This window comes from Sceloporus occidentalis, unplaced genomic scaffold (genome assembly GCF_023333645.1).
Source record: "Sceloporus occidentalis isolate IW3139 unplaced genomic scaffold, rSceOcc1.0.p SCAF_3, whole genome shotgun sequence".
NCBI lineage: Eukaryota > Metazoa > Chordata > Lepidosauria > Squamata > Phrynosomatidae > Sceloporus > Sceloporus occidentalis.
Window position 1 is genome coordinate 206,063,272 of NW_028316983.1, and position 26,886 is coordinate 206,090,157.

General features: G+C 41.1%; 1 protein-coding gene across 1 annotated transcript in view; it reads left to right on the forward strand.

The window, feature by feature from the left end:
• The window catches only part of LOC149317401 (uncharacterized protein C8orf34 homolog), a 116,498-nt gene that overhangs the window by 31,266 nt on the left and 58,346 nt on the right, over positions 1-26,886 (forward strand). Inside the window, exons 5-7 of the mRNA XM_089517428.1 lie at positions 7,768-7,796; positions 12,985-13,154; positions 20,170-20,336. Coding sequence (XP_089373554.1) covers positions 7,768-7,796; positions 12,985-13,154; positions 20,170-20,336 — 366 coding nt within the window. The remainder of the gene's footprint in view (positions 1-7,767; positions 7,797-12,984; positions 13,155-20,169; positions 20,337-26,886) is intronic.

A 26,886-nucleotide genomic window follows, 5' to 3' on the forward strand; every position in this document is an offset into this window, starting at 1 on the left:
GCCAGAGGCATATCTTTTCAGACCTTCTCTGGCTGAAAGTAGGTATGTCAGCTAGGTATAACAGCTGAACAGCAGGCTGTGCATATGGTGACATTTAGTTTGGTAGATCATGGGAGTTCTGTGGACAGAACATATGTTGGTTTCAGCTAAGCAATTCATGGAATTTTGCATTATATCTTGTTCACAAAATGATATAGAATGGATTGAAATACAATAGTTAGGTGGATGTTGAGCTGACTGAACAACTGTACACACTGCATGCTAGTAAATGGCTCAGCATCTGACTGCTTTCAGAAATGGATGAGATGCTGAAATTATTTGAATGCAGAAAAAACTAATTCTAAAGTAAATGCTACAGAAGTAATCTTTACCCAATCCAGTTTTGCATGGTCTGTTTGTTCTATTAATCAAGTCTCTCTGTGAAAGGCAAGTTTTTCCTAGTGATGGTGTGTTGAAGCTATAGTTTGATCCAGCAAATACATAAATTAGGTCTTCAGTAGGGCCATCTGCTGGCAATCCAACAAAATGCATTAATGTAAAATTCTTATTTTAAGCGTAACAGATAACATTGGAGGAATTGATGTATTTAAATGGTTTTACAGAAGGGAATCATGGTCCTACAAATGTGGCTATCAAAGATAAATAATCCAATAATTGTATATTATAATGTTGATTTCCAAAGAGTAACAAAGCACCTGACATTAGTTATGGTTTAAATCTTCTCTAGAAACTGTTGATAATGGCATATCTTAGCAAAGTAACTGCTTGCTACTCATCAGTGGAACAAGATTCCACAGACTCTGGGAACCTGAAAAGCAGATCAATACACCATTGCAAAGAGTATGTAGAACGCTAATGTATTTTTTAATTAACTGGACAATGTGGTATATGTATTAATGTGTGTATAATTTAGATTGAAAGCTGCAATTAAAAATAGTCAGGTCAGTAGGCAAGACTCCATTCTGTTGTGGCATGAAAGTTTGTATCCACATTGGAGTACTGAAGTCAGTCAGCATAATTGATATAAATATAAGCCAGGTTGTTTGTTCAAGGATGGGTAAGAACAGAGGCTGTTGTATGCAGAAGTAGTTTGCTTACACAGCATAATGCAGGTCTGACTTGAGCAACAAAATTTTAATTGTGTGTGTACGTGCATGCATAGAAGCGCATGCACGCACGCACACACACACACACATTATATGTATAGGATTGTCATCTAATTAAATGATGTAGACTGGGAACTATTTTGATAAATAAAATAAAATTCCTGGTCAATTATAGAATCATTCCCTGGCCAGAATGGCAAGAGACCCTTGCAGTACATGAAGTGAATAGATGGAGCCAGGTCCTACTTAGATGATATTAACATTTTTACATTTGTATGTGAATGAACGCTGAGAAAGAACATATTCTGATGATCCTATTCCCTCTGCTGTGCTTTCATCGTGCATATGGAAAAGCTATGAATATAGAAATAGTGTGTTTACAATAAGATGCATTATTCCACATTTTTTGTCAGAATGGTTGATTGTAGGAGCCAGCTAGCAGATAGTTATAGTGTATCTGCTGGGGTTTGGTTCCTGGAACTTCTGTGGATATCAAAATCTGTGGATGCTCAAATCCCATTATATACATTAAGGTAGTAGAATGATGTCCCTTATATTAAATGGCAAAGTCAAGCTTTGCTTTTTAATTTTTTAGGGGGGGGGTATTTTCAAGCTGTGGATGGTGGAATCCATGGCAGAATCTGTGGATATGGAAGGGTGACTGTATAGTGTGGTACTAGTGTATCAGAACAAGATGGTAGAGCCTAGCAGAAACCAGAATGAGTCTGATCAGTGTACTTTCACTGTCAGTAATTGAATAGCTAACTGACGATGATTCAATACTGGGTAATAAAGGATGATACCATTCTGTGGTCAGTTAGGCAAAAATAAATGATTAAAATGGGAATGCTTTCTGGTAATCTCTGGTTTCAAGATAATGTGTTCAGACAAACATCTCGGTCTTACATATAAGTTTTTATTTGAGTTAGACTCAAAGAGAAGATGGATGCAGACAGTCAAATAAGCCCATGAAGAAGAATAGACAGGTTTTTTAAATTTTATTTCTGCCCTTGTTCCTCCAGTATACTCCTGGTTAAATAATGAGTCAGTCGCAGAAGCTAGGATTGTAATTTGAGACCCTTTCAAGGCTGTTACAACATATAAGCTATTTGCAGCTGCCACTGGCTCTGAAATTTTAACTTCAGTGGGGGGGGGGGGGAGTTAACTTTTCAAACTATGGCTGGAAAGATTTAAAAATAATAAATGATGCAAGTGGTACCTGCAATTGAATTTGTTTGTTTTTGTGATTGTTAGCTGCCCTCAAGTTGATTTCATACCATAGCGAACCTGCTGATGAGACATTTCCAAGACCCCCTCTGTTCCACTGCTCTGTCCAGTTCCTGCAAAGTCATACTTGTGATCTCTTTAATAGAGTCCCTCTACCTCACATGTGGCCCTCTCTTTCTATTTCCTGATACCTTTCCTAACATTATTGTTTTTTCCAATGATTTATGCCTTGTCATGATGTGTCCAAAGTATGACAACCTGAGTTTTGTCATCTTGGAATCCAGGGAGATTTCTGGCTTGATCTGCTCCAGGACCGATTTGTTGGTCTTTTTGGCTGTCTCCAGCACCACATCTCAAATAAATTGATTTTCCTCCTCTCCTCCCTCTTAACTGTCCAGCTCTCACAACCGTACATGGTAATAGGGAATACAATTCTAACTTTTGTGCACAGTTGTATATCCTTGCATTTTAGGATCTTCTCTAGTTCTTTCATAGCTGCCCTTCCCATTCTTAATTTTATTCTGATTTCCTGGCTGCAGTCTCCATTTATATCGTTTGAGAGTTCGTTTACTATTTCTATTTCATCATTGTCTGATTCAAATTTGTGTAGGTTCGTTGTGGTCATTATTTTTGTTATCTTTATGTTCAACAGCAAGTCTGCCTTTGCACTTTCTTCCTGGAATTTTCTTAGTAGTTGTTTCAGGTCTTTGAAATTTTCTGCTAGTTCTGTGGTGTCATCTGCATATCTTATATTGTTGATATTCCTTCCTCCTATTTTCACTCCTCCTTTTTTTGTGTCCAGGCCTGCTTTTCTTGCAATATGCGCAAAATGGAGATTGTGTAGGATGGTTCTCTCTTTCCTCAGCTCTAGAGTTTTATTCTCAGTTCTACAAACACCCCACAACTAAATATGGAGGGATATGTGTTCATTTCTGAATTAATCTCTACAGGATTATGAACAGACTAAGTGCTGGAAGCCAAGTACATTTTGTTCAATGTGTGTGTACTTTGTAAATGAAAATTGAAAAACGTTCCATTAATACCTAGCATTTTATTCACCTATTGATCTGGCCATAAAATGTTGATTACTGTACTCTGTATGACAGTATGCTTTTTTTCACTTCAAACATCAATAAAAGGAAATAATATAGATTGAAAAATAGGTCAATTTTATGCAGTTTTGAAAAGCTTTTAAGCAAAAAGTAACAAAAGTCTCTCTAGAGCATTTTAACAAACGCATAATGTACCATGATAATAATGTACACAGTTTGGATTTTTTTTAAAGAAGCAACTGATTTTCTTTATTCATGATAGATTTGATTTCACTGTTGTTACTTATTGCAATGCTTTAAGAAGTGATACCTTCTGTTCCTTTTTATTCCTTTGCATCTGGTGGTGATTCCCTGGGAGCAATGCCCTGTGCGTACTCCCAGGGAGTCCCTTAAAAGAAAAGAACTTTTCTTCCGCTGCCACCACTCAGTGAATTGTCAATGAACTATATTTCCCAAGCACACACTGAGACTTGCTTGGGAGAGAGATCTAGTTTCCTTTCTTGCTAGCCCACGGCCAAGATGCGTGTACAGGGAGCAGAGAGAGAGACAGCCGATACTTTTAAAGAAAGAAGTTTATTTTAAAGAAATAGCATAGAATAGAAAGGTATCATTCGTGCAAGGCCTCCTTGCCTTGCAGGCATAGAAGCATAATTACAAAGAGTTCATTTAAGCCAAGCTATTTGGATAATATAAAAAAACCTAAGACGCACTAACTGACACTGTTCCTGAGCTACTCGCACAATGATGGGATTTGTAGTTCTTGTGGAATTCTTGGAATCAGGGAGCTGGCTCCTTGCCAACTCTACCTGCATTCCTGAGGCGGTCCTCCAGCTGCTCAGAGGACAAAGACAAGCCTCTGGTTTCCCCAAACAAAGCCAAGATGGAAAACAAAGAGAAAGCATGGTTTCCCCCCGAAGAGGAGAGGGGGAGAGAGACAAAGGACCGCATGGCCGCACAAGCCTTTTTAAAGATTTCCCATCCAATGATCTTGAATCTCGCGGGCCTACTCTCTGACTGGTCAGTTAGACCTTGCATCAGCTATGATGTCACAGTTCATTAGAATGTGATGTCAGCTCTCATTAGCATGTACCTCCCCTTAGATTAACTCTTTGTAGTCAGGAGAAGTTTCCAAATGACAAGATGACCTAGTCATCACAGCATCATTTTTTAATTTTTTTTAAAACACCATCTTAGCATTGGTGAAAGAATGAAATTGAACAACAACAACAACAAAAACCCTGGATAGCATGTATTCACAGTAGAAAAGTTAAAGGAAATGAGGTCCCATGTGCAGTTCATGGGCCACAAACTTTATTATCTTAAAATTGGCCTTCTTCAGGGGCTATTATCAGAGATTTCTGCAGTTGCGGTCTGCACTCTCAACAAAATGGATACTAAGTATTAGAAGGAAGGGCTTCAAAAAACTTTGAGAATAAAACTTGGAATAAAACTTGAGCATGCCTGTAAAACTGTTAAGTAACTAATGTAAACAGTTCTTGTTATACCAGTACAGTAACTCTCTGTTGGGGGAAAATTGCTGTCTTGCTTCCAATTGATTTTTGTTCCCAGAACTATTCTCAGATGGAAAGGAGGGAACTGGAAATAAATTTATCTTCCTCTTTTCCCTCTGCATCCCTTTGTTCTCCATCCTCTACAGATTGCTCTGATCCTTTTTTTCTACTGTTTTTTTTTTTTTTTGCGGGTTTTGCAGGCTATGAGGCCGTGTTCTAGAAGAGTTTATTCCTTGCATTTTGCCAGCAGGTGTGGCTGGCATCTTCAGAGAATGCTGGAATGGAAGAGAGTGGGGTATATATACTGTTGGTTGAGAGGAGGTGATTTGCATATTAATCTGTGTATTATTCTGTTGTTGAATGGCAGATCCTACAGGGTATCCATTTATTTAATGATCCATTATTTGCTGGGAATCCCCCTCACCCTGGGTGGTTTGAATTTGCATTTGCTGGGTCCTGATTTTGGTGTTTTTCAGGACTGGTAGCCAAACTTTGTTTACTTTAAGAGTTTCTTCTTTCCTGTTGAAAATGTCCAGGTGTTTATAGATTTAAATGGCTTTCCTGTGCATTCTGACCTGATAGTTGTTGGCATGGTCCAGAATTTCAGTGTTTTCAAACAGCATTTTATGCCCAGGATGGTTTATAATGTGTTCTGCTACTACTAATTTTTCTGGCTGACCCAGTCTGCAGTGTCTCGTGTTCCTTGATTCTTGTTTGCACACTGTGTTTGATGGTCCCTATGTAGACTTGTCCGCAGCTGCACGGTATTCAGTAAACTCCTGCAGCTATGAGAGGGTCTCTCCTGTCTTTCACTGAATGCAGCATTTGATGGATTTTCTTGGTTGGTTTGTAGACCATTTGGAGATTGTGTTTCCTCACCAGTTTCCCTGTTCTGTCTATGACTCCTTTGTTGTATGGTAAAAAATACCTTCCCTTTGGGTGGTTGTTTGTCTTCACTTTTCTGGGTTTTTCTGGGTCTGGCAGCCCTTCTGATGTCTGAACTGGAGCATCCATTAGCCTGTAGAGCTACAGCTGCTGGCAAAACATCAAAAATAAACTCTTCTAGAACATGGCCTCATAGCCCAAAAAACCCACAAAAACTATGGATGCTGGCTGTGAAAGCCTTCGACTTTTTTCTACTGTTTCCTGTTAAGCAAAATATCCTGGGCAAGTTTTGAATTTGTCTGTTTTATCCATCTCTTCACTTCATCCAATGCAAGTGCTCTGTGTGTGTGTGTGTGTGTGTGTGTGTGTGCGCGCGCTACTTCCAATATTCAAGTAGCCTCAAAATACAAATTGAGAACTGTCACCCTTGTTAACTATGGTTTAGGAAAACAAGCCAAGATTATAAACTACTGTTAATTGTAAGCACACTCTGTCTGAATTCAGGAATGGGCAACACTGTTGGCTTCAAGGGCCAGTTTCTTCCTTCTGGATTCCACTGCAGGCTGTATTCCTCACCTCCATCAAGAGAACCTGCAGCCAGACGTGGAAATCCTCTTCCATTTTCCTAAAACTGCATTTTGTCACTAAGGGTGCATCTGCACTATAGAAATAATGCAGTTTGATATAATAATAATAATAATAATAATAATAATAATAATAATAATAATTTGTATTTATATGTCCTACCTCTTCCAAGGATAGAAGCGGGATTGCATCATTAAAATAATACAATGCAATTGAACAGTCAATGAAAATCTAATACTGAAGTATACATCCCTATTAGTTCCTTAAAATCTCCAAACATCAATTCATATACCATCATACTTAGAGGGGGATCTCAATCATCATCTCTATACCAAATTCGATGGGAAAGCCCGCTGGAAGAGATCCGTCTTTAGTGCCTTCTTAAAGGCATCTAAGGTAGTGATAAGACGGATCTCCTCCGGCAGACTGTTCCATAATTGAGGGGCTGCAGCAGTGAATGCTCTATGGGAAGTTGTGATTAATCGAGTATTACAATGTTCAAACAAATCCTTCCCCAATGTTCTGAGTGTGTGGGGCGGATTATGTAGGGAGAGGCATTCCCGCAGGTAACTCGGGCCCGAGCCATAATAATAATAAATAATAATTTGTTTTATTTATATACCGCTATTCCAAAGATCATAGCGGTGAACAGCAAGTAAGCTAATTAGCAAGTAAGCTAATTTGCCCCCAACAGTCTGGGTACTCATTTTAGCGACCTTGGAAGGATGCAAGCCTGAGTCGAGCTTGGGCCCTTTTGCTGGTCTTGAACTCGCAACCTTGTGGTTTTGAGTGAATAGCGGCAGTACAGGCATTTAACCACTGCGCCACCAGGGCTCCTGTACGGCTTTAAAGGTAATGACCAACACCTTGTATTGCACCCAGAAGATATCAGTTTAAGTGCTGTAGATCCATCCTGTGGAATCCTGGATTTATAGTTTTACAGTGTCTTTAGCCTTCTCTGTCAGAGTACTAGTACCTCACAAAACTACGAATCCCAGGATTCTGTAGGGGGGAGCCATGGCAGTTAATTTTAAACTACATTATTTCTATAGTGTAGATGAACTCTACAACAAGGAACACAGGAACTATGGAACTTATTTTAAAGCAGCAGTTCCTAGAGGTTTCTCAGAATGCTACTGATTGAGAAAGTGTCTGTGCATGTAAACAATTACTGTCACCAAAATCAACATGGGCTTTGAGGCTGCAAAAACATGGGGGGCGGGGGTTGCATGTAGTCCACTAGTTGCATGTTGCCTACTTTTTCCATTCACTGGTATCAATAGAACAGAGTGTCATACAACAGTTACAAAGTATATTGTGTGAACACTGCCCAGGTGTGTCTTGGTTTTATTTATTTATTTATTTTAAAAATGCATTGTAATCTTCTTGTTCTATTTGTAGGCATTGCAATCTCTGATGAACTTGATAAGGTAAGAGCTATATTTAGGAAACATATTCAAGTTTTCTGTGTGCATTTAATGTACATTTAATCAGTGATGTCTTAGCACACACTGATATAGGGATGTAATTAGTCATTAATTTTCTTCTCAAATGAAGCAACAAGTAATTTTAGCAATTTTATTCCTGCTTTGAGAAAAACATGGAAAACCACAGTTGTGAACAGTGGTTAGAGGATTTCTGAAAGCTGTGGTCCAAAACACCTGTAAGGTGTTTGATTGTTTATCCCTGTGAGAAGTCATTTATATGTGTAACATGAATGGTAGATATTTTGAAAATTCATTTTATTCAGGAAAAATCAGTGGTATTCAAATTGAATGCATTCATATGACTGAAAGCATTATTCTGTTAGTGCATTTACATAATTCATGTCATTGGCAGTCTTTTTTGGTGTATACGCTTGAACACCATTTTCTAAAGACATTTGGGAGAATAGTTTTCATGTATTATGGATGGGTTGATTTCGTGTAACACGATTTTCAAAATTATCTATATTCATCATCAAAAGTATCAGTTTCTTACAAGTAATCTTAATACAAATTTCTCTTTGAGCATTATTGAAAGTATACAGTATCTATATGAAAATATGGAACTGCCCACACAGATCATTGATCCATCTAATTGGCAAATGGTTGTCCAATGTTCCAGGAAGTAAGTCTTCCTTGGCCTGCTGTCTGAAGTCCATTTAACTGGAGATGCCTGGAATAGAATATTTGACATTTTGCTGTCACTGTTTTGTGGCTCCATTCCATAAACAGTTGCAGTGTGTGGCTGTGGTGGTTTACTATTTCCTGGAAGAGTATTGTTGGCTAACCAAGTGAACCTATGCTTTGTTGTAAACTGACAAGTTCAAATACATGCAGAGGAAGGTGACCTGGATGGTAAAGAGTATAGAACCCAATTTCTGTAAGGAATAGTTGAGTGTCATCAGTCAATTTAGTCTGGAGAAGAGAAGATTTAGAGATACAATAGTGAACTCCAAATATTTGAAGGCTGTTTAAGTTGAAGATGCACAAGACTTGTTTTCTACTGCTTTACAGTAGAAAATTATTTTTCTTTTACCTTTTTTTACCTACAGCTGTGGTTCCTAACCTTTGATCCTTTATTTAGTTTGGACTCTAGCTCTCAGAAGCTCTGGCGAACTTGACCAACTGTCAGGAATTATGGAAGCTGAAAGTCCAAATCATCTGGAAGACCAAAGGTTGGCTAACCTTGCTCTAGAGCCATGATGGCGAACCTATGGCACGCGTGCCGGAAGTGGCACTCTGGGCCGTTTCGCCGGGCACGGGAGAAGGAGAAACAGGCACGCGCGTGCCCATTCCTCCTTCTCACTGCCATTTTTGGGCCTCCTGCTATCTCTCGGAGACAGCGGGAAGGCAGTAAATGGCGCTGGAGAGAAGGAGCCAGAGGAGCGCACGTCTGGCTCCTTCTCCCAGCCTTTTCCTGGCCTTCAGTTGCCTACTGGAGACAACTGGAGGTTGGGAAAAGGTCGGGGGGGAAGGCGGAGCGACCAGCATGTGCCAGATGCTCCTCCCCAGAGACCTTTCCCAACCTCCAACTGTCTCCAGAAAGACAGCTGGGGGCAGGGAAAGGCCCCTGAGGAGCAGTAGTGGTGGTGTGCAACGTCCTGGCTCCATCAGGGGCCCTTCCTCCCCCAGACCTCTATCCCGAGACAGAGATCTGGGGCAGAAAAGGCCGTGAAAAAGCCCAGGACAGCGGCGTGCCGGGTCCTGGGCTCCCTCATGGCCCTTCTAGCTCCAGACCTCCCTCCGAAGAGAGGTCTGGGGTTGGAAGGGCTATGAAAGAGCCCAGGACAGTGGCGTGCCAGGTCCTGGGCTCAGTTGCCGCCCTTCTAGTTCCAGACCTCCCTCCGAAGAGAGGTCTGGGGTTGGAAGGGTTGTGAAAGAGCCCAGGACAGCGGTGTGCCACGTCCTGGGCTCCCTCGCGGCCCTTCTAGCCCCAGACCTCCCTCTGAAGAGAGAGGTCTGGGGTTGGAAGGGCCGTGAAAGAGCCCAGGACAGCAGCGTGTCAGGTGCTGGGCTCCCTCGCGGCCCTTCTAGCCCTAGACCTCCCTTTGAAGAGAGAGATTTGGGGCTGGAAGGGCCGTGGGGGAGCCCAGGACAGTGGCGTGCCCAATCCCCTTCCTTCGGCCTCCCTTCCCTTCGGCCGAACGGGCCCCTTGGAGCCCGTTTGGCCGAAGGAAGGGGCCGAAGGGAAAGGCCTGGGATGGGTGCCCAAGCTCTTCCCTTCGGCCTCCCTTCCCTTCGGCCGAACGGCCCCCTTGGAGCCCGTTCGGCCGAAGGAAGGGACCGAGGAGGAGTGGGCGGGCGTACGCCTCCTCCTCCCTGCAGGGATTTGTTAGACCTGAGGTGTCCTTCGGAGGACACCTCAGGACTACCAAAGCCCTGAGGAGAGGAGCAGGGGCCGCGTGCCTGTTGCTCCTGACACTCAAGGGCCCTTACTGGTCCCTAGCTGTCTCTGAGAGACAGCTGGGGGCCAAGGAAGGGCAGGAGGAGCAGGCGAGCGCCTGTCACCCCTCTCCCAACCCCCTCCCACTTCTAGCTGTCTCTAGACAGCTGGAGGGCGGGAAAGGGCGCAGGGAAAGCCCCGCCCCCGGAAGGTGGATGGAAGCTCCGACCCCAGCACGCAGCTCCGCTCCTGGAGGGTGGAAGCTCTTCCCTGGGAACGGCCAACCAAAAAGGTTCACCATCACTGCTCTAGAGAGTATGACTTGAGCTGATAAATTTGAACTACAACAAAAGAGATTCTAACTAAACATTAGGAAGTACTTGCTGATGGTAAGGCCTGTATGACAGTGGAACAGACTGTCTTGGAAGCTGTTGGACACTCTTTTGTTGAAGGTTAAGAGACAGACATCTGCCAGGGATGCCTTAGGTGTGAATTTCTTCATTTGAGGGTGTTAGATGAGATGGCCCTTCCAAGCTCTCTGATTCCTTTTTCCAACACATAAACATAAGTAAAGGTGCATAGCACTCTAGATGAATCAAGTTAGTTTGATGCTTGACACAGAAAATCTCACAAATAATAATAATAATAATAATAATAATAATAATAATAATAATAATAATAATATTTATTTCTATACCGCCCGGTGGCAAAGCCAATCTGGGCGGTGAACAACATAAAAATTTACAGAATAAAATATACATAAATATTTATACTCCCTTCCCCCCCTTAAAAAATATTAAACACTTCAATGTATTAAAATGGGACTATAACAATGTATAATTATACTATCCTAAACTAAACCCCAAAACCCTCAGTAATCCTTACCATCAGGGGATGGGGCCACGAGAGGAATAAGGGAAATCGGGGAGCCCGGGAGCCTGGGCCGGGAAAAAATTTAATCTGGAAAGGCCTGCCGGAAGAGATCCGTCTTGACAGCTTTTTAAAAGCTGTCTAAAGATGTTAACTGACGGATCTCATCCGGCAGGTCGTTCCAGAGCTTAGGGGAATATCCCATTACTGGTAGTAAATATATAAGAAGAAATTAAATCACTGACAGTTTCTATTTAAAAACAGAATGTCCACTTGCCTTCAAAACTTGTGTGCTTAAAAAAGTTGTGCCCTTCTGAGCAGGGGAAACTTGTCAGATTTCAGATAGATAAGTGTCAGGTTTTGTATGAGTAGGAGCAGAACTGTCTTCCCACTGTTGACTCTGCCTTTCCTCCAGAAACTTCCTTCACAACAATATGAGCTTTGCTACCCTCTTGCATCATCCATGATGGAGTGGCTGACTTTAAACTGACACTGGAAAGTATAAACTCATGTAGTGTTTGTAACTGTATGTGAGTGTTAGAATACAATCACAGAGACTATGGAGTGAGGCAGATTTTTAAAAAGAGCAATGAAAGAACTGACACATTTTGATGTATTACTTCAGTGTTCCTCCCAAAAACACTGTGATTATAAAAGGCCTTGGTAAAGTTATTCCCTTGTTGCAAGCAAGATCTGTCATTCACAAACTACACTTTACCCCCTACCCTGGCTGGCATAGAGGAAAATTTATCATTTTTAAACTTTAGTCCAGTCACTTTATACCACTAAAGGGGAAAATAAATTTGCTTTCAAATGATTTTCTTTGCCATGAAATTAGCTCAGTATTCCCTAAAACCTTTTCTGTGGGAAATCAGATTTTTTTTTCATAGGTCCAAAATACATTACAGAAATAATCCAGTTTGAGACTACTTTAACTGCCCTGGCTCACTGCTAAGGAATCCTGGGAATTGTATTTTATTCTGGCTCCAGAGCTCTCAGGTAGATAAGGCTAAATGTCTCACAAAACTACAGTTCTCTGAATTCCCTAGCATTGAGCCAGGAGAGTTTAAGCAGTCTCGAACTGAATTATTTTTGCAGTGTGTTTTGAATCATAAGTACATTCTGTGTCACTGAGAAATATGCATCTGAATACCAGTTCTTGGAAGGCTAAGGCGCGTTCCAGACCGCCGGAAAGCCTGTGCCATCATTAGCGGCAGCGACAAACCGCAGCAGCCAAACTGTGAGGCTTCCCACCACCGCTAAGAAGAAGCACCAAAATGGCGCTTCTTCTTGCACCGCGGAAATGACGCAGCGAGGAGCCAATGCCGCACTCGCCGTGTCATTTCCACAGTGCGATGTTCGGATGCTACGCTTCCACGACGTCAACATGACCGCCCCCGTCTGTATAGGGCACCGCCATTTTTAATGCGTGGAGCGCATAATAGGGTTAGGGGCATGAAGAAGTCACGCCCTTTCCTAATCCTAGTACGCGCTCTGCGTGTACTATATGCCCGTCTGTAACGGGCCTAAAACTCTAGTTCTGAATGTTCTATGAACATCTTATTGACCACTGTTGAAAACAGTATGCTTCAGTAGATGAGCCTTTGGTCTGATCCAGTAAGTAAGTGTAGTTTGTCTAATTTGCAATCTATAAATCAGCAGAGCTTGGAAAAATCACTTTTTGGGCTACAAATTACATATGTTTTCCAGATTTGTTAAATCACATTGTAATGAAAACTCATATACTCAAAGTACATTGCTGATATCTGATTGCCCCAAAGTCAGAACTTTACAGATTTTTGAGATTACAATAATGCTTTGGTCTCCTTGTCCCCACCACATTGCTATAAATAAGTAATAACAAATTATTTCCCCCTGTAGGATGCAGCGGCTTTTAATTCTCCTCTTCTATGTCCACGTGTTGTTGGAGAATGGATTGGCCGAGAAGAGAATGATGCAGATCCATTGGCTGATGAAATGTTGCAGCCTCCAGTACCAAGAAGCAAAATAGAACAGTGGGATAGTGAAGATAGTGGCAGTCCTGGAGGAAGGTAAAGTTTGCTACTGTTCAGAAGATTCTGGATTTAGAAAAATCTTATGAAGTTTTCCCCTTTTTGGTTTCTAGTCAAGGTAACCAGATTTCAATTTATCCATCTATTTTAGAAACTGACATCTCCAAACTGGCATAATTGGCAGAGATGTAGGGTGGGATGGGGATATGGACTAGGTATACATAAACCTACCTCACATCCAATTACACTACCTGAATAGAGGCTTGTGTACGTACATAGACATGCACTGTCATGTCAAAGAAAGCAGTCAAGACTTCATTGATTTTCAGCATCAGTGAAGTCAGGATCTAGGCATCAGTTTTCAGATTTGGTGTAGAATGTGCATACCAGTCCAAGACAACCAGGGGCAGAGATATGTGACAAAATACAGAGTCAGTTTTTAGATCAGTCAGGTAAGGATTGGAGAGACTGATACAAGTGCATAGCCAAGTTGAGGCAGTAGTTAATGTCTGCAACAAGGAAGATGGATCAGAAGGTCCAGAAATAAGTGCTTTAGTTGAAATCAGGCAGGGCTCACATTGCTCAGATCAAGAGATAAGCCTTTGTAGGTTGAAAGGTAAGCTTTTGTAGGTATTGGTGGGTCAGAAATGACACTTGAGATTAGCTGGCAATACACCTATGCAAACTGATGCTGCAGCCTTAATTACATCATTATGACAGATGTCAGAATGTCAGGCTTCCAGTGAGTCCTAAACTTGTTGATTGGGAGCTAAGGGGTGTTGGACCCTGACTACTGAAAGCTTGCCTAGTTCAAACTTTCCCTATGCCCTGGTTATTCTGTTGGAATCCTCCATGTATGGTGCAAATAGGTTTTAGAAACTGCGTGTGAAGAGCTGCTTACGCCTAGGAGCTCCCACAAGAGAAGAACACATTGGAGCTACCAGTTGCACCATTCCATCTTGTGCATATGGATTCCTCTTCAGAAGTGAATGGAGAGACAGTGGCTTCAAGATGTCCTTCTGTTCTATCAGATGAACAGCCCTATGTAAAGCATATTTTATGCACAGACTAATGTTTAGCTTCCACTCTGGGATGGTATTTGGGGGCACAGTTTTACAGTGGTAGTGGTTTTTCTTGAATGTGGTGCTGAGGGATGCCTATGCCCTGGCCATTGGCATGGCTCAGTTTTGTCCCCTATAGTATTTGACTTCTATATGGAAATTCTGGGAGAAGTTATCCAAAGTTTTGGTATTGTGTCACAAATATGATGACACTAAACTCTATTTTCCATCTAATTTCAAGAAAGTAGCCTCTGTCCTAAACCAGTAGCTATTGCCTCAGATGCTGCTGCAAATAACCACACATAACAACAAGTTTGGAAGAAAGGCCACAACTTTATTAGCAAGCAATTGGTAAGGGTTGGCACCAAGCATGAGGTCAGGATCTGCGAAATCAAACAACCCCATGTTTGTCTGATTATCCAAAAACCTGGCACCCACCAGGCGCTTGGGATGACCTAGGGGCTAAGGAACACAACTTGACCGCAAAACATGCCATGCGTTCACATATTCACTGAGCCCCTAGTCACCGGGAGGCGCTCCCGTGTTATGGCCCCTGCAATGGCCATACGCCTGCCCTATTCACCCCCGGGTACCTATTGACTCCCAACCAGAGCTCCATAGCCCTGGTACCACACCGTGCAGATCCTGGCCTATGCTGCCGCCACAAAAGGCCTACAACGAAGGCCTACCGCCAACCCTGCCAAGAGCGATGCTAGTGTTCACCGCAACGGTCCAAGTGCGGATGAACATAACCCTCATAGGCCTTTTGATCTCCACCTTCCAATTTTTTTAATGTCCTGCATGGGCAAGCCTGCCCTGGAAGCAGCAGTAGCCGCACCAATGCGGAAGGAATGACCTCCATACTCCTCTGCTGGGAGCCCCAATCCGCTAATAGTCATTCTTAGAACCAAAACGAATTGGTACCTGGTCAGAGGAGAACCATCCAAGTGTACAAAAAGAAAATTATCAACCATAGGCCAGACCTTCCAAAAAGATCGAAGGACCTTGACAGCACAGACAGGTGAGCCACGTAAGCGACGCAACACCACTGTCTGACCAACTCCCAATTGGTCGCACTTGGTTGTAGTTAGGGACACACCATGGTTCAAAAAGGTAATGTCAGAGGCACCCAGTGCCCGCCCTGACAAATCGCTCTTGGACCCCGTAACCAGTTCCCCCAACCTAAAGACACCAAAAAAAGCCACAGTAAATGCTGCACAAAACAGTTTGTTTCAAAACTTGATGTACATACAACAGGTAAATGCGAACACATTTTGCATAACAGTTGAAAACATATAGGGCGTCTGACATCTTTGGTAGATGCATAAGCTCTTTTCCATCCTTCAATAGCCCTTTTTACAAGGAAAGAAGCACAAGGGTCACAAAACCCACCAGCCTTAGAAAAGAAAGAAATGCCAGCCAAATGGATGGCCATAGTTTTAGGAGCAATGTTATTGTGCCGAAGCCAAACTAAAAAACGCAAACCACTTCAGTTGTCACAGGCCATCTGGGCTGCAAGGCTGAGGCACTAAAAAAATTCAAAGAGTTTCTTTAGAGCATGTTTATATGTCTTAAGGGTAGAAGGTGCAATGGAACCAAGAACACCGTCCATTATTTCAGACATCCAACCTCCCACATGGAAACAGGAAATTGGGTAGGTTGAAGATCTGCCTCTGGAGCTAACTGTCGAAACCGCTGAACCTGGAATTGAGAAATCGAATCAGCTATATTATTTTGTAATCCTGGGACATGACGAGCTGTGAAAGAAATATTGTTAATCAAACAGCACAAAACAAACTTCCTCGCCAAACCCATCACCCTTTCTGATTTAGAGGGCTGTTTGTTGAGTATTGAAACAACTGCTTGATTATCGCACCAAAAACAAACTTTTTTGTTGGAGAACTCGGTGCACCAAATATGAACTGCAACAACAATAGGGAACAGCTCTAAAAAAGTCATGTCCCTCAGTATATCTGACCCTTGCCACTCAACAGGCTACTTTTCAGCACACCAGTGGCCCTGAAAATAAACTCCAAAACCGATGCTACCAGCAGCATCCGAATGAACCTTTACTTTATCTTTAAGGCACCAAGATTTTTGCCAAATGGCAATGCCATTAAAGCCTTTTAAGAATTGCAACCAGATATGCAGGTCATCCTTAATGTCTCTGGTAATGCGAATATGATGATGCAATTGCTTGGGGCCTGCCAGAGACCTAGCTAGCCTGGCACAAAAGGCCCTGCAGGAGCCACAACTTTACAAGCAAAGTTGAGGTGACCTAATAACGACTGAACCTGCTTTAAAGTAAGCTTGGAAGCATCCAAGGCATTTTCCAACAATTCACACAGGGTCAAAATCTTTTACTGGGGCAAAGTGGATAAACCATTAACAGAATCTAGATGAATACCCAAAAAGGACATGCATGTAGTAGGACCTTCAGTTTTATCCGCAGCTAGCAGAACCCCAATCTCAGCAGCCAACGCAGTAAACTAAAGGTGAAGCAGCCCTGCGTTTTAACTCCCACTCCAAAAAAGTGCTGAAGGTCTCAAAAGCTGCACAACTAATGGAGCAACCCATAGGCATAGCCTTGTCGAAATACCAGTTGCCCTCAAACTGGAAACCAAAAAAATGAAAATCGTCAGGATGAACCGGAAGAGGTCTAAAGGCAGATTGGATATCACACTTGGCCATGAGTGCACCTTTACCACAAGCCCGAACCAGTCGGACTGCATGATCAAAAGAGGCATATTTTACCGAGCATAGCTCATCTGGGATAGCATCATTCACCGAAGACCCAGGAGGGTGAGAAAGGTGATGGATGATTCTAAATTCACCAGGTGCTTTCTTAGGCACCACACCCAGTGGTGATATGTGCAGATTTTCAAAAGGGGGAACCTCAAAAGGGCCCGCAACATGTCCAGCCTGGATTTCCTTGCTGATCTTGACTCTAAGCACCTCAGGCATGGACCTGGCAGATAACAAATTGGTGCGACAGAGGTGCCGAAACCGGGATTCTAAAACCAAAGGAAAAACCATCAGCCAAATAAGAAGCAGCTTGCTTGTTAGAGTATGCTGCAAGCAAAGGGATAAGTGCACTAGGTGTAACAGGCGTAAATGCCATGGCTGAGACCTGAGAAGAGGAAATAGCAACCTGCTCATTTTTGGCTCCCTGCAGGACCGGCATCAGTGCCCCCAGCACCTTCACGTTTGCTGGCAGTCGCAGAGGCAGGGCGTCCTCCGCGAAAGGGCTGAGAAACCTGAGTGGAACGAGAACATAAAGACCTAGGGTGAGACCCTCTACAATTATTACAACAGTGTTCAAATTTACATTGAATACGAGTACAACGTCCAGCATTCTAGTCCCAACATGTAAAAAATTTGGAGTCCTTCTTAACTGGTCCCTTCTGTGGGCCCTTGAACCTGGCAAAGGTGCCCACTTCCAAAAGCCAAATTTCGTTATGGAGCAAGTCCCAACGCTCCCGAGAGTTCTGTGAAGCATGTTGGCGAAAGGCCGCATCGTAGGCAATGGCAGCTGCATCACCTGCAAAGGCCTTCGCACGCAACACATTCAACAAATGGCTGTCCAAATGCCAAGCACATTCTGGGAAAGCCATGGAGACCACAGCCTTGAAGATGATGAAGCCCTCCAACCAGTTGGCAAAAGTGGGCTCAGCTGAGACCACCTTTGGCTCATGCTTGCTCTTCTTTGTCGAAGTGACAGCCACAGCATCTTTTTCTTTTCGTTGAAGAAGGGTAAAAACATCTACATAACAACCCCTCAAGATGTTCTTACGCATCTTCTTGGATAGGTGAGCACCAGGGGGACATTCACCTGGAGAACAAATAGGAAAATCCGCAGCAAGCGGATCGACCCACACATCCTGAAGGCCCGGGCGCCAAGCCCTCCTTTTGATGGCCCACCTCGGCAAACCTGGAACCAAGGCGTGCTCAACCCAGAAACCATCCCCCCCCAAACGGCACAACAGGATGATCTCCACCTTCTAAGGTAGGCTGTACAGCACCGACCTGATGAGCTCTGAGACGTCTTCTCTTGGCCTTGCGTTTCCTTTTCCTCTCCTTGCAACGCTCAGCCAATGATGTTCCCCTCACATCATCCTCATCCGATGACGTAGATGACGAGCTTGAGCTTGACGAGCTGGAAGAGGGTTTTTTTGTTTTTTGTTTTTTGTTTGTTTGGGTTTTTTTGGAAAAGTTTTGGTGTTGTGTCACAAATATGATGACACTAAACTCTCTCTCTATTTTCCATCTAATTTCAAGAAAGCAGCCTCTGTCCTAAACCAGTAGCTATTGTCAGTAATGGACTGGATGAAGGCAAACAAAGTGAAGCTTAATCCAGGGAAGAAAGAGGTGCTTATGTTCAGTTGAAAGTCAGATTAAGAAATAGAGATTCTGCCTGTGCTTGATGAGTTACACTCCCTCTGAAATCGTGGGTTTGTAGTTTGAGTGTGCTTTTGAACCTGGATGCTCAAGTTTTGGTGGTGGCTAGATTTACACAATTAAAACTAGTGTGCACACTGTACTTATTCCTTGGGACATCTGACTTGGCCACAGTGAGATATGCCTTACTTACATCTCATTTGGATTACTGTAACACAGTATGTGGAGCTTGCTGCCTTTGGAAACTTTTTGTAAACAATGGCAAGTTGAAAATGCTGCAGCCAAAATACAGTTATAGGGACCTTATACTTTCCATGTTGAAACAGCCTCACTGGGTACCAGATTTTATTTCAAGGCACAAATCAAAGTGCTGGTTATGCCCTAAAAAGCCTTATATGTCTTGGATCCAAGTCTCCCACTATGAAGCTAGCTGAATTTTAAGATACTTGGGAGAGGATCTCACCATTGTCACAGCATGTTTGCTGAGGAATGGGGAGAGAGCCTTCTGAATGGCTGTCCCAGATTGTGAAATTCCTTGCTGGGAGAAGCTAGGCTGATGTTCTCTATATAGTTTAAACTATAGTTTAAAGTTTGTCTTTTAAAAACTGTTTTCATTTAATGTTTTTAATATCACTATTTAATTATTTTTCAACTTTTGTATTAGCTGTAGTTTTAACTGTACAGTATTTTAGTTTTAAATGAAATTGTTATATTGGGAGAAAGGTAAAATATAAAATGAATAAATTAATTTTAAAAAGCTAGTTTGGTGGCCTGATGGAAGTAGAAATTAAAGAGTTGCTGTTTGTTAATTTTATTAATTATTTGAAATTTTTTGGGTGCGCTAAGCTTTCTGTATCCAATGAGCAGCTCTTGAAAGCAACAGATAGCTACAGTCAGCCTTCCTTATCCATGGACTTTTTATCCATGGATATTTTTAAAAAGTAACATTCCAAATTCTGCTGATGAGCATGTTTGAATGTAATGGTTTGAATTAGGCTGGTGTTCACTGAAGATTAGGTAGGGTTCAGGTTCTGCTTTAGTATTTCAAAAAGAAAGTCAGTTTGACATGAAAAACTTCATATACTACCAATTTCTTATGTCTTAATTTTTTTAAAAATAAATATACACTCATACCTCGGGTTACGAACGCGCCGGGATACGAACTTTTCGGGTTACGAAAAAAATAAAATAAAAATTATTTCCGGGTTACGAAGGTTATTCCGGGTTACGAATAACCTTTTGGTGCTTTTTGGCGCTATTTCGCACCAAATCGCGGCTTCCCTCCATTAGCGCCTATGGGTTTCTCGGCTTACGAAGACTTCCGGGTTACGAAAATGGCGCCGGAACGGATTATTTTCGTAACCCGGGGGCCGAGTGTATCACATTGTTTCTCTCCATTGCTGCAACATTTTAAAGTTTTGATAGAACCAAATGACGTTTTCAGGCTTTGTAGCTCCTTCTGGGTAGATTTCAGTCTCTTTGGATGAATTGATTAAATTTTGCTGGCATGGTAGTCCTTTCTGAAGGGATGAAACTTGCTACATTTCATTTATAGAGAAACAGGAAAATCAAGGAGGAAATTCTTTCTCTTCTAGTTTAAAGATGGAACCCAAGACCAAAGGACTGAAACATCAGCAGCAGCAACATAAGAAACTACTAGCTGCTATGCTTTCCCAGGATTCATTTGATTCTGTACAAAGCACAGCTCCTTCAGTGACAGAAGAAGATATTGACAACGAGGATGATGCAATGGAACTGCTGGGTAACTTTAAGAACTTAATTAACTTTAAATATTTTATTATTATCTTTATTATCGCCTATTCCTAAGTGTGACTATGTATGGAAACGAGCATGTGAATCTTTAAAACATCTAGGAATTGGAAGCCCAGCTTCATCTTTTGCTTCTAAGGTATTTTTTAGAAAGCCATTTCTGTGCAGATGCACCCGTCTCACTTGATAGTATACAAGTGGATTTTGCATTGTTGTATGCATATGCAAGTATTAAAACAATGCTGAAGTTTTATCTCTAGGTATTGTAATTTCATTAGAGAAATACAGTGCCTGCAAGACAGTTTGGCCATCTCTACCGAGCATTCCCTTGCAACCTGTAGTTGCAAGTGAATTTTGGATATCTTTTAATGTGCATTCTTAGTTGAAACCCAACACGATTCAAGTATACATGAATTTTATCTCCATACAATGGCAAACAAGTTTGTGCCCTTTCTACAGTTACCTTGTGCCTCCCGTTTTCACAGTAATGATAGATGAAAATGATATGTCTCTGATAACCTATTTTTCTTCACATGAATGTTTTAACTACCTCATTGATATATGGACAATTAATCATGTTGAAGAAGATGATCCCCAAATGTTTGGGTAGTTGTGTCCATGAAACAGGTCTTTTACTGTGACAGCACCTTGATTGTGGAACTCCTTCCCCAGAGGAAGTCTGGCTCACTGTGGTTCTTTTGAGTTTCTGGTGATCAGTCAACATGATATTATTTCACACAGCATTTGGTTTTGAAACCAGTATTAAAACTAAAATTTAAAATTGTTATAAATATTTTTAATTTGGCTTTTAAAATTAGGTTTTTAAAAATGTTTTTAAAATATGCTTTTCATCTTTTTAGGGTGTATCACTTTGGGACCTAGTGGACAGAGAAATTATAAATACTTTTAATAAATAATAATAAATAAAAAAGTGAAAAGGGTCCATAAGCTCTTCAGATGTGATAATTTTTAGTTTTTAAAAACCTTAAAATATAAAAATGCCAAGGCTTGAATATATTTTCTACTCTAATCTGTCACTAATATATTATGTGGTACTCTTATCATTAAGAAAGTACAATTATTCCACAATGTCATACTAATTTTAGATTTTCCATATCATAGCCTTTGCTGCTTCCTCTTGTTCATTCAAATTATTTCCCCTCATGCTTGTCTAACCCTGCTGATGCTGAAAGCCTTCTTAAAGGTAACCTTATATCAATTAGTAATTTGTTGAATTAATTTGAATTCCCGCACCACAGTGGTTTCAGCTTTACAATCTAGATGGAAACTCTTACAAACCTTTTAAAGATGTCTGATGATACCACTTAATGAATAATGTTACATGATTTCTTTCAGAATTAGAGTATAACAGATCTCCTATCCTTAGGAGCAGAGGAAGCCCTACTATACAAAATTGGGCTGTTTGCTATTCTAGCATAGTATTAACTACTGTGATTGGCATTAGTGTTCTAGGACTTCAGGGAGAGAGATTTCACATCACCTGCCACTCGAACCCATTAAGTGTATAAGCCAGAGATCCTCGGATGCTATGCTATCAGACTATGTAGTTCACTACAGAACTATGATCTCTTCCTGTTTCTTTTATGTCATCTTGAAATTTCATGAAATTGATATGAGAAATCAGCAGTCATACAGACAAACAGTTTTCAAACTGTTCAGGGTAACTTTGAAGGTTCTTTGTAAACCTTGGTAAACCAGAAATGGCAGACAGGATTCTCTGTCAGCATAAAAAAATGATACAAAGTACACAGCTATAAACAAACTAACAAAACATATAAATGTAAGAACAGAATGGGAAATAAATATCACACAGTTATGCAGCAATTTGCTGAAAGGTAATGACTGGAATTTATACGGAAAGTTAAATGCATAACATACTGGGTTACAGAGATGGTGAATAATGATAAATTAAATACAGGTACAAAAAGTTGTAATTAACACATGCTTGCAATACAGACCTGTTCTGAAAATCTTCTTCAGACTGAACACATTTGAATCCAGTAAATGCCTTTGATATCTCACAAGCTTTGGATACATCAGAATGCAAAGTGATCTTGTAGCACCTTTGAGACACTTTGTGCTGGTCTGTGGGTGGAGTAAGGGTGCAGCAGCCTGAGGCTGGATGCCCTAACACCACCCCCAGGGTGTCATGATGCGCACACCGCTCCAGACAGCGCACGGCATCATCACGCACTATAGAGCCGCACCACTGCAGCTATTGTGCCCTCCAGAGGCCAGAGTCTGCAGTGTGATGTTACTGTGACCCCGATCCAGCCAGGTCTGTATATCCCCTAACTGCAAAATAAATTGTGTCATAAGCTTCTGTAGACTTATGCTACAACTTCTTTCACAGAGTTAGTCTCAAAGGTGCTACAAGATTCTGTTGCATACAGACAGTCCAGACTAACACAGCTATGTCTCTGAATTCTAAGCCTTAATATAGTAATCATAGGCAGGATACAGACCGCCCAAAGCAGGCCATCTCCCACCGCCCTAGTTTGCTCTGCAGGGAAGCTGCAGCTTCCAGACCACAGGGCTTCCCCGCGGAGCAAAAAGAACCTTTAAAAATCGGGTTCTTTATGCGGCGCCATTGTGACGCTGCAATGCGCCAATGGCGCACTTGCAGCGTCACAATGGCACTGGGACGTAAATGGCGGCGCCCATGTGTACACACGGGCACCACCATTTTGATGTACAGATTATGTACTAAGGTTGCGGGGCGTATATAAGCAGCAGCCGAGGCAACCCTAGTACGTATGCAGGCTGACACTTTCGCCGGTCTGTACAGCACCATAGGCTGACTCCACTGTTATGTTTCACCAAACAAAGAAATTACTCAATGCCAAACTGCTAGCTCTGCTCCAGACACATTAATTTATATTGCCAATATAACTTGATGTCTCTGGAGTAGAACCAGTCATTTACTATTCAATAACTTCTTTGTTTAGAGAAGCTTAATGATAAAAGACATCTGTGGGGTTCAATCTATTCATTTTCCCTCCTAGTTTTTGTGTTTTATATACACATTTTGTTAAATTTGTGGTTGTGTGCTTCATAACATTTTTTTATTTATTTTTTGTGGGTACTTACATAACTACTGCCCATTTGAATGTGGTTTTAGATAAAATTCTTTGACAGGTTGCCTATCTCTTACCACTACCAATCTTCCCTTGCAGTTTTGACTTTGAGAATGAATACTGACTGTATTTCAGGATGTGCTCCTCCTTAAAGACCAATTCTTTTCCACATGCAAGAATTCCATGACTGATGGCCAGAGCTGCCTCAGCAGACAAAGTAATGTGGGACCATTTCCCCTGAATGTGAAGCTTCAAAAACAGTGTGTTGTACTGGCAAACTTTCTGTTTCTTTTGCTATTGTTGAATACAGTAGTTTGGTTTCTCCCAGTGTTAGCCCTCGTATTTTGTTTTAATAGTGGAGGTTACGGATATGTTCAGCATAAATGCTCAAAAGATTATTTATGCCATGATTTTAATTAACATTGTGTTGAGTTTCAATAATTGCTGAGTTTGTGGTATGTACTGATGCTAGATTTAGTGTGAAACATCTGTTAACATTCATTACTGTATAATGCAGACACTCTTAGCAAAGGTCACAAAATAACTTTTGAATTTTAAAACATGCTTTCCCCATGTGATTTTATTAAAATTAGTGTTCAATAATGGTCAGAAATTTAGACTAGAAGGGGGCATCTGGGTTCAGGTCAAAACCTTACCCAGCTGGGCTGAGTGGGCTATCACTTTCTAACACCTCGCCCTACATCAGATGGCTAAAAGGGGGCAGAGAAAGAAGGAAAAAAGAGAATCAAATATTGCATATTACTTTGACTGTTTGGGTGGTAGAATAGGATGGAAATGTACTGAAGAAATAGTTTATTTTTTCCACAAATTAATTTCAAAATTAAATTAATTCTAATCAGAATTACTGCTCATTTTGATGGGTCAAAAAGGTTATATGTTGGCTATTCTATTCCACTTGTTGATATTAGCTTACTGTCTCAGCCCTTTGTAGGCAAGTGGACGCTAGCCCCAAAATGATATTAGTTCACTTGCTAATGGAGATTGGTTACTTGAACTGTAAAAAATTATTATTTAATTTTTTTCTAATGCTGCTTTCTAGCATCAAGCAGTAAAAATAAGGAACCAACAAAAATATGAAATACTACATTGAAAGCTAAAATAGGAAAGCTAAAATAGTACAATTTCAGAAATGTGAATTAACTTGCTGCACTCACTTGCAATAATAAATGTCAGGATTTATAATATATTGAAAACTGAGGTGGGAAGTATTAGGTTGATCTCTGATGACTGTAAGTCTCAATTGTACTAAAATTTGTGAAGGAAAAAATGAACTAGAAATAGTACATTATAGTTTCATGTATACACAAAAGGCATTCTATTGTGTTAACAAGACATATATTCCTCTATGTTATATTAAATTGTGTAGCAAGGTCAGGGTACAATCCTGTCTACACTTACATGGAATTAAATCCCATCAGAGCTTACTTCAAGTAAAAATGCACAAGACTCTGCTGCACATTAGTTGCTGATTTATCCTGGCACAGAGTCCAGAGAGATAAGCCTAATTAGAAAAAGAATCTATTATACTGAAGAGCAAGTAGCCCCAGGGAGAAGAAAACTGTAAAGCTGTTCCAGAATCAGATATTCAAGAATTCGTGTAAATATGAGTGTTAAACTAGCACACTCTATATTTAAATTAGATGATTAGATGAATAGAACTTTACTAATGGAAATTTTTATTTATATCCTGGTAAACATTGTGGTTGCACATGCAGGGCCATCACATTGTCAGGAGGCTGGGAGTCAAAACAGAATCAAATTTATTTGGTGCTGCTACTGATCTGCATCAGTGCTGGAAATAGCTTTTCCTTCTGAATTTCTGTCATCAGCACAGGGCTGCTGATAGTTAAAAACCAGAATGGCAGACGTCTAAAGCACCACTATTAACCAATTATGTATGTAGTAAGAATTTCTTACCTGTTCCACATCCACTCTGAAAAGTGGAGGTTGGAGGTAGCTGGAAAGAATACCAACCATCATCAGAAGCTTTTTTCTTCACAATCAGCAGCACCATTTCTTCCAGTACTGAACATGTACTTTTGGACTTGTCTTCTGTCATTCTGTTCCACATGTCTGGGGTTGTCTCCCTGTTGGATCTCTTAAAGTTCCTCCTCTAAGTCCCTTTTGCCTTTCCCTTCAAAGCACAGTGGCCTTCCTTACAATCTTCTATCAATCCCAGGCTTTTATCTTTGTCCATCTTAGTTCAGGGCCAGTCCGTGTACTATGACTGTCACAAGAAAGCAAGTTTAAATCTCTCTACAAATGTTTCTAATTTTTCTTTATTATTTTGATTAATAACCAAGAGCAGTGTTGTACTTTGCAGAATATGGAGCCCAGGGATAACATGATGCTTGCCCAAATGGCTTCCATTGTAGTCTAGAAGTTGATTTCTCATAATGAGATATGAAAAAAGTATATTTCCTCCAAACAGGTAGGCATAGAAAAAATCTTCATATATCTCTCAAATCCTACATATTGTAGAGATTTTGTGGGGTTGCCATAATTGTCCACTAAAATCAGGGACAAAATGTGGAACAAATTCTAGACCAAACTGTAGGACAACTGCAGGACAAAACCCAGCCCAAAATGTAGGACATTTAAGAAAAATGGAGGACCTTAAATGTCCTACATTTTGGGCTGAGTTTTGTCCTGCAGTTGTCCTACAGTTTGGTCTAGAATTTGTCCTACATTTTGTCCCTGGTTTTAGTGGACAATTATGGCAACCCTGCAAACAGCAATATCATATGAGACAATCTGCTGCCACTTCTTGAAAAATGTTACTAAAGCAGGGGCTCTATTGAAATGGCCATGGTTTGTGCCAGTGTAACACTTTGAGGATCAGTGTTTTATTGTAACAAGTCTCTATAATATAATTGGAATAATAGTTTTTAGTTATTTTAATGGGGAAGTTGGCTGTAGTTGGTTCTCTTATATTTACTTTCCCACAGTAAGCCTTGTTTTAAACTGCTTGTGAAGTCTGGCACTGATCTTTTGTCCCATAATACTGCAGTAATTATGTACAGAATCATTAAAGTTGGACAGAAAATGCCTTTCATATTCTTAATGTAGGTTGAATTCCCAGTCGCCAGATCTTTTATAATGAGATTTCACTAAGATAATTCATATTAGTCCAAAACACACTGCAGAAATAATCCAGTTTGAGATTGCTTTAACTGTCCTGGCTCAGTGCTAGGAAATCCTGGGAAATGAAGTATATTGTAGCACCAGAGCTCTCTGACAGAGAAGGCTAAATGTCTCATAAAACTACAGTTCCCAGAATTCCCTAGCATTAAGCCAGGGCAGTTAAAGCGGTCTCAAACTGGAGTTAAATGTGCTCAGGATTTGTTGGAGAAAAGAAATGGTATGGCATGTCACTATGTGTTTAAGTGTCTATGGCCCATTCCGCACGGGCCAAAAGTACGC